Below are 12,327 nucleotides of genomic sequence, written 5' to 3' on the forward strand. Positions count from 1 at the left end.
ATTGAGGGGAGAGACTCCAAGCCACACTTGGAGCTTACAGTATCTCTCATGGTGCCTTTGATCTCTGTCTAAACCCAGCGGAGAGGTGACACATCCCTTTGTCACTGCCAACTCACAGCCTGGGGAAGAGGCGCTTGGAGGCATGGGCCCAGGCTCTCTAGTGGTTCCTGTGATTCTGGCAAAGGGAATTGCCCTACAGCTTCGTGCTGTTTTCCCAGTGTTTGTTCTCAGTCACATGGGTTCCCACCACCTGCTCCTGCACAACAAAGGAGCAAAGAACACAGGCCCTGGTTCTGTGCAACAGAAGTTTTGCACTGCACAGCCAGTGAAGAAGGATGGGTTATTGGCATGAAGTACCACAGGCTAACCTGCTCCCCCGTATGCATGCCGGTGAGCAGATACTCATGCAGACGCATGGAAGGCACCAGCACTGCATGGGTGAGTAACTGCTCAGCAGGGTGGGAAACTCTTCCCTAGGGTTCTCATGGTACTACCCACCGTGTCATATCACACCCCTGGTCAGCAGGGGATTACAGCCCCTCACAACTGGGAGCCCCAGCAGAGGAGCCCCTCCTAGCCTTGCTAGTGTTTCCCTGCACTCACACTCAGAGGTGGGAATGGAGGCTGAGGGAAGTGTGCGATTAGCCCCATTAGTGCAGCATCCCCCCCACTTTCACTCACGCTCAGCCCCCACTCCCCAGGTTACTGCAGAGAGTGGCTGCCACCAGGGGCTGAGAGCTACAGGCCTGCAGCCCACACGCTCTGCTCCCAACTTTTTGTTGCTTTTTAGGCTGGCAGTGAGGAAGGTGGCTCAAGTATTTTACGGGGGTGTCATTTCCGAGCCAGGCTGTGAGAAGGCTGTGCAGCAGATACAGGGTGGGACCAGTGGACAGGACCCTGACCTGGGACTGAGGAGACCTGGGCTCTTTTCTAACAAGGTACTTGTCTGGTCTCCTTCTGGTCATGCCCAACAAGTCACAATCAATTAATTTTAGCCACACGGGTAGGAAGTATCATCCCCCTGTTCACAGGGCAGATTCAGTGATTTACCCCAGGTCACACAATGAGGCTGCAACAGAGCTGGGAACTGAACCCGGGTCTCCCAAGATCCTACTTGCTCGGCCGCCCCTTTTCCCTAGCCAGTCCATAGCTCTGCCACTGACTTGCTGCATGCCTCTGGGCAAGCCACTTCATCTCTGTGCCTGTCCCCTTCTTCACTCACTGTCTGTCTTGTCAGTTCAGACAGGGCAGGGACAGTCTCATTCCCAGTGAGTGAGTAGCGCTCAGCACAAGGGGGCTCTGATCCCAGCTGGGATTTGTTACCTGCCTCCATCAAGGGGAAATGGAGCTAGGTTGTGACTCCTCCCCTCTGTGAATGGGAGTTCAGCAGGAGCACAGAGGGCAGCCTGGAGTGCAGCTGGACACTGACCTGGAGGCAGGTTTGTCGCCAGCTAGCCCAGTTCATCCCTGCTATGACTGTGCCCAATTCCGGAGATGAGTTTGGCACAGAGACCTCAGCCAGGTGCTGCCGAACCCATGGAGGGCAAAGCACAGGGAGCATCTCCACAGAAGCCAGGTACCGGTGTTTATTTGCTCGCAGCCCCTGAGGGGTGCCATTGAGAGCCACCACAGGAAGGGGGCACGTTATGTTGCAAAGACCATCCGCCGCTGGGGGTTGTACTTCTTCAGGGTGCCCAGAGGGATGCTGCTCACTTGGAAGCTCCCCCCGGAGATAGTCACAGGGCCGCTGTACTTGGGGGTGAACTCATCCTGATGCTCAGTCCCGAAGAAGCGCTGCCCCTGCCACGGTGGGACCAGGTGAGAGTATTTAATCTGGGGAGACAGGAAAGGCCATTGGTGGTGTGGTGGGGATTCAGTCGTTAACCTCACTGCCCCTAGAAGTCAACCCACCTCTCAGCTCTCTGGCTGCTGAGCACTAGCCTGTAGGGAGCAGGATTCAAGTTTATGCAAGCCAGCAGCTCTGAGCTGCCTGCCCCCTCGCTTGCTCTGACCCTGAGTACCCTCTGGGAGAAAAGCAGAGGCTTCCCTGCTGAGAAGGGAAGAGGCAGATCCCCATGGCAGCTGGGGTGGTTCTGGCCTCACCCAATAATGCCCACACCCTTTCACTGCCAGTCTGTTCACTGGACAGCCTTCGGTATCTAAACAGGCCCACTGGGGGGCAACACATTGTATACTGGGCTACTAACTGGGCCAAGTTCAGAGGTGGGCAGCCCCCGACCCTTCCCTGCTCCCTCCAGAGAGGCCTACTTGCGAGGTCCACTTGCAGTGTCCTTTCCCCTCCCAGCTGCTGGGTGGCATGAAGACTTGCTCAGCTATCCGTCTCACTAGGCCTTTGTCCTGAACCTGGCCACATACACCAGTTATTGCCGTACCTGCTGCAGTGACTCTTCCGAGGGCCGGAGCGTCTGCTGTCTGTGTGGGACGAGCATAGCTTGTGTGGTCGTGACAGCTCCTTTACCTGCTCACAAATGGAATAAAGAGCAAAGTCAAGGCATGAAATGAGCAGGCAACAGACAGTGTGGCTCAATCACAGACCTGTCTGGGGTCTGCACTGACTGAGAGAAGAGACACAGGCCTCACAATCGGCAGCCCCATGCACAGCTGCAGGCAGAAAAACTGCCACAGTGCATAAGGAATGGGATGAAGAATGATATGGAAAACACTGTAATGCCATTCTGTACATAAATGGTGCCACCTCCTCTGGAATGCTGCGTGCAGGACTGGTCACCCCATCTCAGAGGGCACAAGAGGATTAGAGGGAGTTCCAAGACGGGGAGGAGAATGATGAGAGTTCTGGAAAAACTTCTCTATAAAGGAAAATGTTGAAGACTGACTGTTTATTTTAGAGGAGGTGCATGAGAGGACATGACAGCAATATACAGAATCATGAATGGCACGGAGAAGGCAGATTGGTCACTTTTCACCCTGTCCCATACAGGTGGACACAAAGGGCAACAAGTTTAAGAATGATCAAAGGAGGATTTTTCCTCACCCAATGCATAACTAACCTGTGGAACTCACAGCGTAAGACTGGATGGATGTTTCTTTGTGTGTTTGCTTTTGGGAACTTTATTCATTGAATAAAAACCCAGACCCCGAGAAGGGCACTGATTGAGCAGGAATGTGTGGACTGCCACTGAAGGTGCCCTGAAGAGGGGGAAACAAAGGCAGGGCACTGCAGCAGCACCCTGGGCCACGAGGGGGTGCTCGGGTGGTGGTCACACTGCTACAGCGAGCAGGATACATTCAGTCAGTAATAATGCAAACAACAAGGAATGGAGAGATACCCTGCTCCCCCACCACCGAGGAATAAGTGGATTCCAGAGCAAAGAACCAAGAGATGAGAGGGGATTTTTTTAGCCTCTTCCACACGAAGCCCCATATAAATCCCTGCCTGGGGCTGCACAAACAAAGCTTATAATTCAAACGCTCCACTACCTCTTCCAACCCAGCGAGAGAAGGCCTTTGCTTCTGGAAGTCAGCTGAGGAAATTCCAGCAAGAGGAAGAGAAGAGCGAGTGTCTGGCTCCAGTGTCCAACGGCATATGCTACAAGCCACCCACAAGATGGCAGTGCAACCCTGAGGCTCACACAGGTGGCATGTTTCTGGTCCCTGAGCACTTTGACACTGCCCTTCTGGGGGGGTGACCAGCCTTCCAGATTAACATCTACCTGCCAGCCCCTGGGAGTGCTGACCAGCACTGCCAGGTGCTGTGCTGAGCACAAGTTCCCTGCCTGGCTTTTGGGGGTCACTGTCCCATTCTTGTAGACAAACACAACCCCCATCCCAGTGCAGCAAATGCCTGCAGCCTCCCATCCCAACACACCCATCACTTCAATACCCAGCTCACCCCGCTGCAGGCAGAGTGACTAGCAGGGGCAGAGCACCAGGATCCCATTCAAAGGAGCAGCCGAGAGCGCCCGGCACAGCAGCCTGAAGCTGCTCCTGGGACGTGTCCCAGGGTTGGGAGCCTCGGCTGTGGAGCTGCGCTAGGATCGGAGGGACTTTGCCTTACTGGGATAATTAAAGGGCATGTGGCTCTCATGGTGGCTCTTGCTGCTGGACATCTCCCTCTGGCTCTCGGGTGGCGGCTGATAGTCCGAGTGTTGCATCGTGCTGAAGAAACAGGCGTTTAAATGTTTGTCACCCAGGGGCACTTTGCTTTGTTGTCTCCACGGTGGCACATCTGGCTGAGGTGGATGTTCCCCCAGGTCAAGCTGGAGTAAACAAGAGCAGAAGTTAATGGGCAGGTGCTGTAGCCAAATGCTCCACTCAGCTTCCAGCCGTAAGTGTGAGCAGCCCACTCAGACAACACAAAGAGGGCCCAGGTCCCCATTGGTAGCTGCAGGATGCTGTGTATTTCTCTGGCATCCTGCATTGCTTCTGCCTAGGAACGATGCCCCCAATGATCCCAAGATTCTTGCCAGATGGCCTTTAGAGGCTGCAAGCCTCTCTGAGGCTGCGAGCCTGTGTCTAGAGGCTCTCTGCAACCCCTGGCGAAGGGTGCACTATGGCAGTCGGAACAGGAGCCAGGCCTCCCAGGGTATGTGGTCAAAGACTGGGACAGGAGACTGGCCGTGCGTGAATGTTATGAATGAGCAAGGACACAGTGTACTTTAGAGACCCCCGCCTGCAGCAGGAGGCAGCTCTGATCCTGTGACACACTCAGTGATCTTTAGAACACAGCGCTGCTCTGTGATAGCAGCTTCTGAAAGGTGAAAGCAGGGCACAGACCTGGGTGTGGAAGAATCGGCTAGTGGTGGTGGTCGCACGCTCCCGACCCCTCTCAAGGTTTTCGTCGCCTTTGGGGATCGATGAAGTCTGTTTGCTTAGACACGTAACTTTCATGGGCGCTGGTAAAGGCAAGAAGCGAATCCTGTCAGTGTTCCCAATTCTGAACAGGTTATAGCTACCGCAGCATTCCCAGGTGGGATGGCCAGCTGGAAGGGCCCTTCCAGCTGCTTCTACAGCACCTGGAGAAAGGCTGGTCTTGTGGTTAAGGCACTGGGGGGGAGGGGAGAGGGGCAAGAGATTTGGGTTCATTTCCCAGTTCCGCTACAGGCTCCCTGTGTTGGGCAAGTCATGAAGGGTCCTGAGCTTAGGTGGGGGCTCTTCACCATTCCCAGTCAGAGATGCTGGGTGCTGAGCATTTTTGAAGATCTGGCCACTGATTTTGGTGCCTAAGTAGGAGCTGAGCTCCTGACAATCTACGCCTTAGTTTCTCCGAGTCTCAGTCCCCTGTTGGTAAAATGGGAACAATAATCCTTCCTTTCTCCCGCCTCTCTGAGCTCTTCAGGACAGAGACTGGCTCCTGCTATGTGCGTGTGCAGCACCCAGCACAATGGGACACGTGGCCATGATTAGGGCCTCTTGTTGCTACTGTAATACAAACACGAAGGGGCAGGATACAGGGTTGAGTAGCTGTGGCTCCCAGTTATGTCTGAGCTGAGGCAGAATGCTGGCAGCTGAGCTTTCTGGACACAGGTTCTGCTGCCTCTGGGACAAAGCAAGGATGGGAATAACACTGGGGTGGGAACAGGACAGATATCCACATGGAGACTATATCTTCACTAATTATGGGCAAATGCAGAACTGGTGTAAGCAAGCGTCACCCCCGCTGAAGCCAACTGATTTACATCTACTTACATCAGACATTTATCTGGCCCAGCATGGTCTCTGAGACTTAGCAATGGGGGAGAAATTTATCTGAGCACAATGGAATTTTGGATAAAACTGGCCCCAGATTTGATCCCCCAAGCAGTGGCTTAGGTTTGGCAAAAACAAAGTCACCCAAGTTTTGCACTAGCCCAGTAGGAGCAATAACAGTGAGATCTCACAGCATGCTAGTAACAGGGAGACCAAACTTCCCCAGCCTACACACTAGAGGAAGAGTCAAGCCAAGGAAATTAACAGGTGTGGTGCTCAAAGCACACATCTGTCTGCCCCCTGAAATCGGGTGGGAATATCTACAGAAAGTAGAAAACAGTGCGAGCAGGGAACATGGGACAGGAAAGGTCAGTTGTAAATGCTACTCTTACCCCTGGGGGAATTCTGCACCAAAAAAATAAAATTCTGCGCACAATATTTTAAAATGTTGTATATTTTATTTGTCAAAATAACACAATATAATCATACCAGTTTCAATTATTTTGGTAATTTATTTCAAAATACCTGTCAGCAAGTATGTCTGTAACAATACAGACAACAAAACAGATTCAGGAAATGTTTTTTTTGACAAATACTAGGCATATTAATACAGAACTCTGAGTAATCATTTAACTACAATACAAAACCACATTTCCTGCACCCCTCAGAAGCAGTGCAAAGGCTTGGTGGAGTCAGGGATAATAGAGGAGCTGCGGGTGAGGGAAGTAATTGCTGGGAAGGAGCCTGGGTGTGAACTTGGAGGGGTTTTGGGTATGGGTGGGAAAAGTATGGAACAGGGTTTTTTTGGGGGTGGAGGGGGCAGTGGAAGGGATTGTTAGGGAGACCCATGAAGACCCGGCTGACCCCTAGCCTCTTCCATTCATTAAAACATTGAAAATATGTGCAACACATGAATTATGCATGCACTTAGTGGCACAGAATTCCCCCAGGAGTATATTCTCCTGCCAATAGGAAGGCAAAACAGTACTATGTATGTGATCTCTTGCTGTGTCAGGTCACTGTCCCTCCATACCTAGCTCCCGCTGTGGGAACGACTCCAATGTCACAGTAAAGAATCTGGTGCAACCATCCCCTGGCATGATGTTCGTCTTGTGTATTTGGAAGGCAGCACATTCTTTGTTATAGACTCTGCAAGGCATAAGATGTGAGTTGCTGAGATAAGGTAGTGAGCTGTGAGAGCAGTGCTCAAAGACAACTTGCCTTTAGTGAGCACCACAGAGCCTGGGACAGCAACAGCCCATCAGATATACTTCTTGGCTACCTGCGGTTCCTCGTGTCCTGGAGAGTGTAGTCATGTTTCTCCTCGCTGGTGCTGACACTGCTCCTGGGGTCTCCAAACACAATGGAAGACTTGCTCTACAGAGAAACCACCTCTGAGTGATGCTGTCTGCTAACCAGCTAATTACAGGGGAAATAAGGACTTTGCTGACTGTCTCCACAAACACCCAGGCTTCCCCAGCACATACTCCATTCTGTGGTGCAGAAGCCATGAGGATGAAGGGCACACATCACCCCTTCATTGCCTTTTGGAGCTCCCAGTTCCAAGAGACTAGTCCTTCATTCTGGAAAGCTAACCATGCTGCTGGATAGGCCACTCCATGGATCAACAGGTGTTTTATTGGAAATCCAAGTGTGAATCTCTAGGTGGGGTGCACAGATTGGGATAGTTCTGACTAGCAGAGTCTAGATGAACCCAGAGATGTCATAATTCTTTGCACTCATAGCACCTTAGCACATAGACTCAAAGGGTCTAAAACCTTAATTAATCCTCACCACACCCCTGTGAAGTGGAGACATTGGCCAAAATTTTCAAAATTGAGCATCTAAAGCCATAGATGTCTGGCCTGAGCACCCTCATCTCCCACTGAAGGGAATGGGGACCACTGGTGCCAAGGACCTCAGAGAATAAGGCCACTTACTTTGGCATCTGAATATGGATTTAGATACCCAACTATGCACCCACATTTGCCAACAGTCTCACAGCAAGTCAGAGCTGGGATTAGAACCTGGGAGTTGTGACACCCAGTCAAGATTCATGATATTCACTGCCACAGATACTGAGGCCAAGGGCTTGGAAGGGGCCAAGCAAGGACTGGATATTTATATGGACAATGAGAACAGCCAGCATTACAAATTGGATAAAACATATACACGAGCTACAGATCCTCCTGCTTCAGAGCACAAGCCAACCACCAGCTGACGACGTTAGAAAGCAGCTTCCCTTATGGATAGGTCATTACAGAGTAACCTGCACCTTCTTCTGAAGCAGGTGTTCAGAGACAAGACCACAGGACTGGCAATTCCTATGCTCCCCTCCCCATAGCTAACCACTAGGCTCCACTCCCATCAGGCTGTCTGAGTGGGCAGCAGTGTTTTAGAAGACTTAGTCCCATCATAATATGAACTGGAAGCAGCATGGCTGAATTTGTAGGACTATGATGTTACCTTTCCACAGGACTTCACAGGAGGGATCCAGCCACCCTCAAACTGTGCTTGATAAGACGTGCCAAAGTAGGAGCATCTATCACCTTTAATTGTGGGAATTCCTCCTGCCAAACAACACAGGGAGGGAATGATCTGAGTTACTCCTTTGCAGTTCTCAATTACAGTTCTTAGGAAGTGTCAGAAACTGACATGGGAAGTAGGGTTCCAAGGCAGCTGCTCTCTGCCCAGTCTCACACTGACCCGGAGTACCTACCCACTAAAACTAAAGGAAAAGGCTATTCAGCCTTGGCTACTTCATCCCTGACAACCCTTCGGCCTGGGGCGCTGTCTGCCTAGAACAAACGGATTTTGTGCTGCCCATCCCCCAGTCACTGGGTTTAGGAGACCATGATGGCTCTCAGGTTGGGCAAATATCCAGAGCTAAGAAATCAGGATCTGATAGCAAGGGCACAAAGTGGACTTTTCCACAGATCAAAGATCACTCTCTCCTGGCTGAAAAGCAAACAGACCACTACTGAAGGAGCAAATTCCTCTGGACCGACTCTGGAACTGAGGCCCCAGTTCAGCAAAGCCCTTAAGCATAGGCTTTGTGAGTGGGAACTGACTTCTTTAACAATATTGCATCTTGGCTCTCCTGTAATTGCCTAGTGTGATGAGGTCCCTGGTTGGCATGGCAAGTAAATGCATTCACTAGCCTTTCAACTCTGGAGGTCTGGGTCCAAATTCTGCACTAGGTCACTAATGTGCACAGATGGGGTCTACTGACACACACACACAACACAAAACCGCCACACAGTTTTGCACAACTGGCAGCCTGTGCTAAAGAGAAGTACGGACTGTAACAGAAATCAGGGATATTGGGACTGCTGCAAGGCAGGATTGTGTACACCAGCCAAGCTATGGAGTGGGGGCCAAGACTAGAATATCAGAGGGTGCTGCAGGTAAAGAGGAAGGTCCACTGGCAGAGCTGCATAGTGAAAACTTGTATCATGTGTACCGCCAGCCACTGCTATAAGCCTCTCACTATCATGAGCATCAAATTCACACATGAAAATATAAAAGGGAAACCAGTGATATTTAAATATTTCTAGATCCTAGAAGTCAGCACTTTGATGATGGACTCCACTCACTACAGCAAACACAGACTTAAACTGGCTGTAATGGGAACCTAAACCAAGCCAATGAAAACCCCAGTGCCCGGGAATGCCACCTGCCCTGAGAATTGTGAGGCCACAGCCTGACAGAGAGAGCCCAAAAAAACTCACCCAGATGTACACATGGCGCTTTGGCAATGGGCTCGAGTATTTCATATGCTGGGTATGAAAAATGACAGACAGAAGGCAGGAACTTTAGTTTGTCTTTGTCTCCACAAGGAAAATGATCTTCCTCCTTACTGTAATCAGCTCTGGTGGAGGCTGGTCTCTGCAGAATCACGTCTGGCCAGGGGTAGCTCTCCCTTGCAGTTGAGGTGAAAATTTTGGTCTGGGAATCTGCATGCATTCGGAGGTGAGATTCTGGTGGACAGACTTTGGGCTTTGGTTCCAGGGATCTCACTGGAAATGCCAGGTGGGTTTCTGACCAGGTTTCCTTGGCTTTATCCATATCCTGATTCAAAACATCCTTGGAGTTTTGAAGCAGAATTGGGTCTGGTTTGTAACTGCCCCATAAAGGAGGGAAATCAGTGCGGAAAGGAGATTCAACAACGTTTCCCTGTGGTCTGTGGTCAAACCCTATCTGAAAATGTGAGGCCTTTAGGAAGGGAATCCCTGTGAGCGGGGCTGGGATTAACGACTGGCCAGTGGCTGCCATTTTCCCCTGTAAAGGAAGAGACATAATATCAGACTCAGGTTCATTGCTGCTTTGGTCCCTTCCTAAAGGACAAACAGCAAGAAGCTCCAAGAGATAAGGAGGAACAGGAGATAAGGATCTTTATTCTCTGACTGTTCCTTACAAGATGTCCAATTAAGGCCCAGAAGCAGCCACCTGTGAATTGCAAACATTTGCACTCACTACAATGAAATGAGCTCCCAACAATCCCAGAACTGCAGGTACATCCTCCCAGGGAGCTGTCCTGCTGTCCCCCTAGATCAGTGGTTCTCAAACTTTTGTACTAGAGACCCCTTTCACATAGCAAGCCTCTGTGTGCAACCCCCCTTATAAATTAAAAACACTTTTTAACCCCCAGTCTGAGAACCCCTGCCCTAGATGCTGCCATGATAAGGGCAGCCCAGAAGCAACCGGGACTTTGTCCTGCCTCAGATACAAATTCATCTCTGCTGTCAATCCAGGCACATTGAAGGGTTACTACTGGGAAGAATCTGGGCCACAGAATCTCAGGGATTTATGGGAGTTTAGCATGCAGGAAGTTGGCCTTTTGGACCACTTGCTAATCACCCCGTGCCAGGCTCTAGAATATTTCTAACAGGATTATTGGAATTGGAACCAAAAGGGCAATATTTTAAACATGGCCAAATGGGGTCAGATGCTAGAGGGACGTTAGCCAATCTCCCCCATACAGGATTGGATGTGCCATGTGTATAGTCAGCGCCTATTACCACAGCTGAGACTCAAACTGGGCCTCGAGTAGTTCAGATAGCAGTTTTATAGCATGAACCAAAAGCTGCCTGCCCCAAAAGCAAATCAATAGGACCCACGCTGAGCTAAGCTGGGCTGGGAGTCACTTCCCCTCTGGCTGAGTGAGTAAGAGCCACACTGTCCTAGTCTCAGCTGGGACTCACTTCCCGTGGCCAAGCTGGTCAAAGGAGTGGTGCTAAACTGGTCTTGGCTGGGAGAGGCACTTCCCATATCTCACAGGAAAGCCTGAATGGGTTCTCTTATATAAATGGCCATGCACATAAATCATGAGTTTGGGTAGAGCCCCATGCCAGCAGGTGTCTGTGGACACTAGCCCAGAGCACACTGCAGTGGGCTGGCTTTGCACCTCAATGGTCCAAATTAATGCAAAGCATTTAAGTGTGTTTAATAAATAGCTGCATGTGTATCAGAGATGGTCTTTCCTATAAACATTAAGAGATTAAATTATCTTTCTAAGGTGACTGACTTTGATCAATGTATTATTATTATTCCTTGCACCCCAATCAGCCATCATTGTGCTGGTACACACTTACAATGAAATAACAGGCCCAAGAATTTACAACCTAAATAGCCATAAATTGGCCAGACGCATCAAACACAAGACACCAGACAAGAAAAGGAATTATTTAGATTTAGAAAAGAAGAACTGAAGACAACCTAATCCAGTGAGTAACAGCCAATGGGGCAAATCCTAAAAGGAGCTGGCTCAGCAGGAGTTCACACACTAACTAGCATCTGACAACAGAACTGTGGCCTCACACAATAATGCTAATCAATGTTTCTCTTCCTTTGAGCCCTCAAAGGGTACCCCTCATCCATTCATTGCCCCTGAGACAAGTCGACTGTAACTCACCTCCACCCAAAGCTAAACAATCAACTTTAGAATTTTCAGTGTCCTGTGATGTTATCATAAAATCATCATGTCATAATGGAATCTCAGCAACGGAGAGGTGAGGAAGATGATGTCTGGAGTAACAAATATGGAGAAAGTGAGAACAAGAAACAGATAAATTACTGGGCAGCAAGAGAGCTAAAGAGAAGGAGAACATGCATATGAGAGGGTAAGTTACAGGTGCTAGTGACACAAGATTTCAGAGAAGCAGCAGTGCTACTTCTGCTTAAGAACTGGTAGCCTAAGCCTAGCATAGGCAAGATCACTACCATCCCCATCAAACCCCGGTCTCCTGCCCCACAACAGCTCATGGTTGGGTGGCGACATTGTGGGATTGTGACATCAAAGGTAAATCAGCCAGTCAACAACCCTCTATCCCAGCCCAGGGAGCAAAGCTACCATACCCTCATTCGCAAACCTGAGGCCTGACTCAGCAAAGCTGCTGAGCAGGAGGTACACGCAGAACAGGTACGGAATGGAACGTGCAATTTGTGAATGAGAGTTTGGTCGCTCTGCTCCCTCGGCTGGCAGGGGCTGAAAGAGTAATGTGGGAGAAGGGGATATGAGGTCACCTCAGAGTAGAAGCACCACACATCCCATGTACACATCCTAGCGGTTTCTCACACACTCTCAAGAAGTTGCTAGTTCATGTCACACTCCCCCTGTTCTTCACAGGCTGGGAAAAGGATATGGAGACTTTCAGGCCC

The 12,327-nt window shown here is 50.2% G+C and overlaps 1 protein-coding gene across 2 annotated transcripts; it reads right to left on the minus strand.

The window, feature by feature from the left end:
* Positions 1-830: 830 nt before the first annotated feature.
* Positions 831-12,291, minus strand: SAXO5 (stabilizer of axonemal microtubules 5). Of its 2 annotated transcripts, XM_074939286.1 has the most exons (10): positions 12,025-12,291; positions 11,582-11,694; positions 9,399-9,948; positions 8,134-8,237; positions 6,950-7,044; positions 6,701-6,816; positions 4,756-4,874; positions 4,037-4,238; positions 2,394-2,482; positions 831-1,833 (listed from the first exon to the last, which is right to left on the minus strand). In XM_074939286.1, the coding sequence occupies exons 3-10, from the start codon at positions 9,940-9,942 to the stop codon at positions 1,645-1,647; spliced, it is 1,458 nt and encodes a 485-aa protein (XP_074795387.1). In that variant the 5' UTR covers positions 9,943-9,948; positions 11,582-11,694; positions 12,025-12,291; the 3' UTR covers positions 831-1,644. The 2 variants fall into 2 exon arrangements, with proteins under 2 accessions (XP_074795387.1, XP_074795386.1); XM_074939285.1 differs by lacking the exon at positions 11,582-11,694 and having other exon boundaries at positions 2,394-2,479; positions 12,193-12,243.
* Positions 12,292-12,327: the final 36 nt, after the last annotated feature.

Source organism: Natator depressus, chromosome 25 (genome assembly GCF_965152275.1).
Source record: "Natator depressus isolate rNatDep1 chromosome 25, rNatDep2.hap1, whole genome shotgun sequence".
In the NCBI taxonomy this organism is placed as follows: domain Eukaryota; kingdom Metazoa; phylum Chordata; order Testudines; family Cheloniidae; genus Natator; species Natator depressus.

Bases quoted from the DNA above. Each gene is read 5' to 3' on its own strand.
- SAXO5 (XM_074939285.1), bottom strand. From the start codon at position 12,228: ATGTGTACATGGGATGTGTGGTGCTTCTACTCTGAG. The intron at 9,949-12,192 runs GTGACCTCATAT...CTTCCTTTACAG, and splicing joins TGTGGTGCTTCTACTCTGAG to GGGAAAATGGCAGCCACTGG. The intron at 4,875-6,700 runs GTATGGAGGGAC...TGCCTTTACCAG, and splicing joins GTTCCCACAGCGGGAGCTAG to CGCCCATGAAAGTTACGTGT.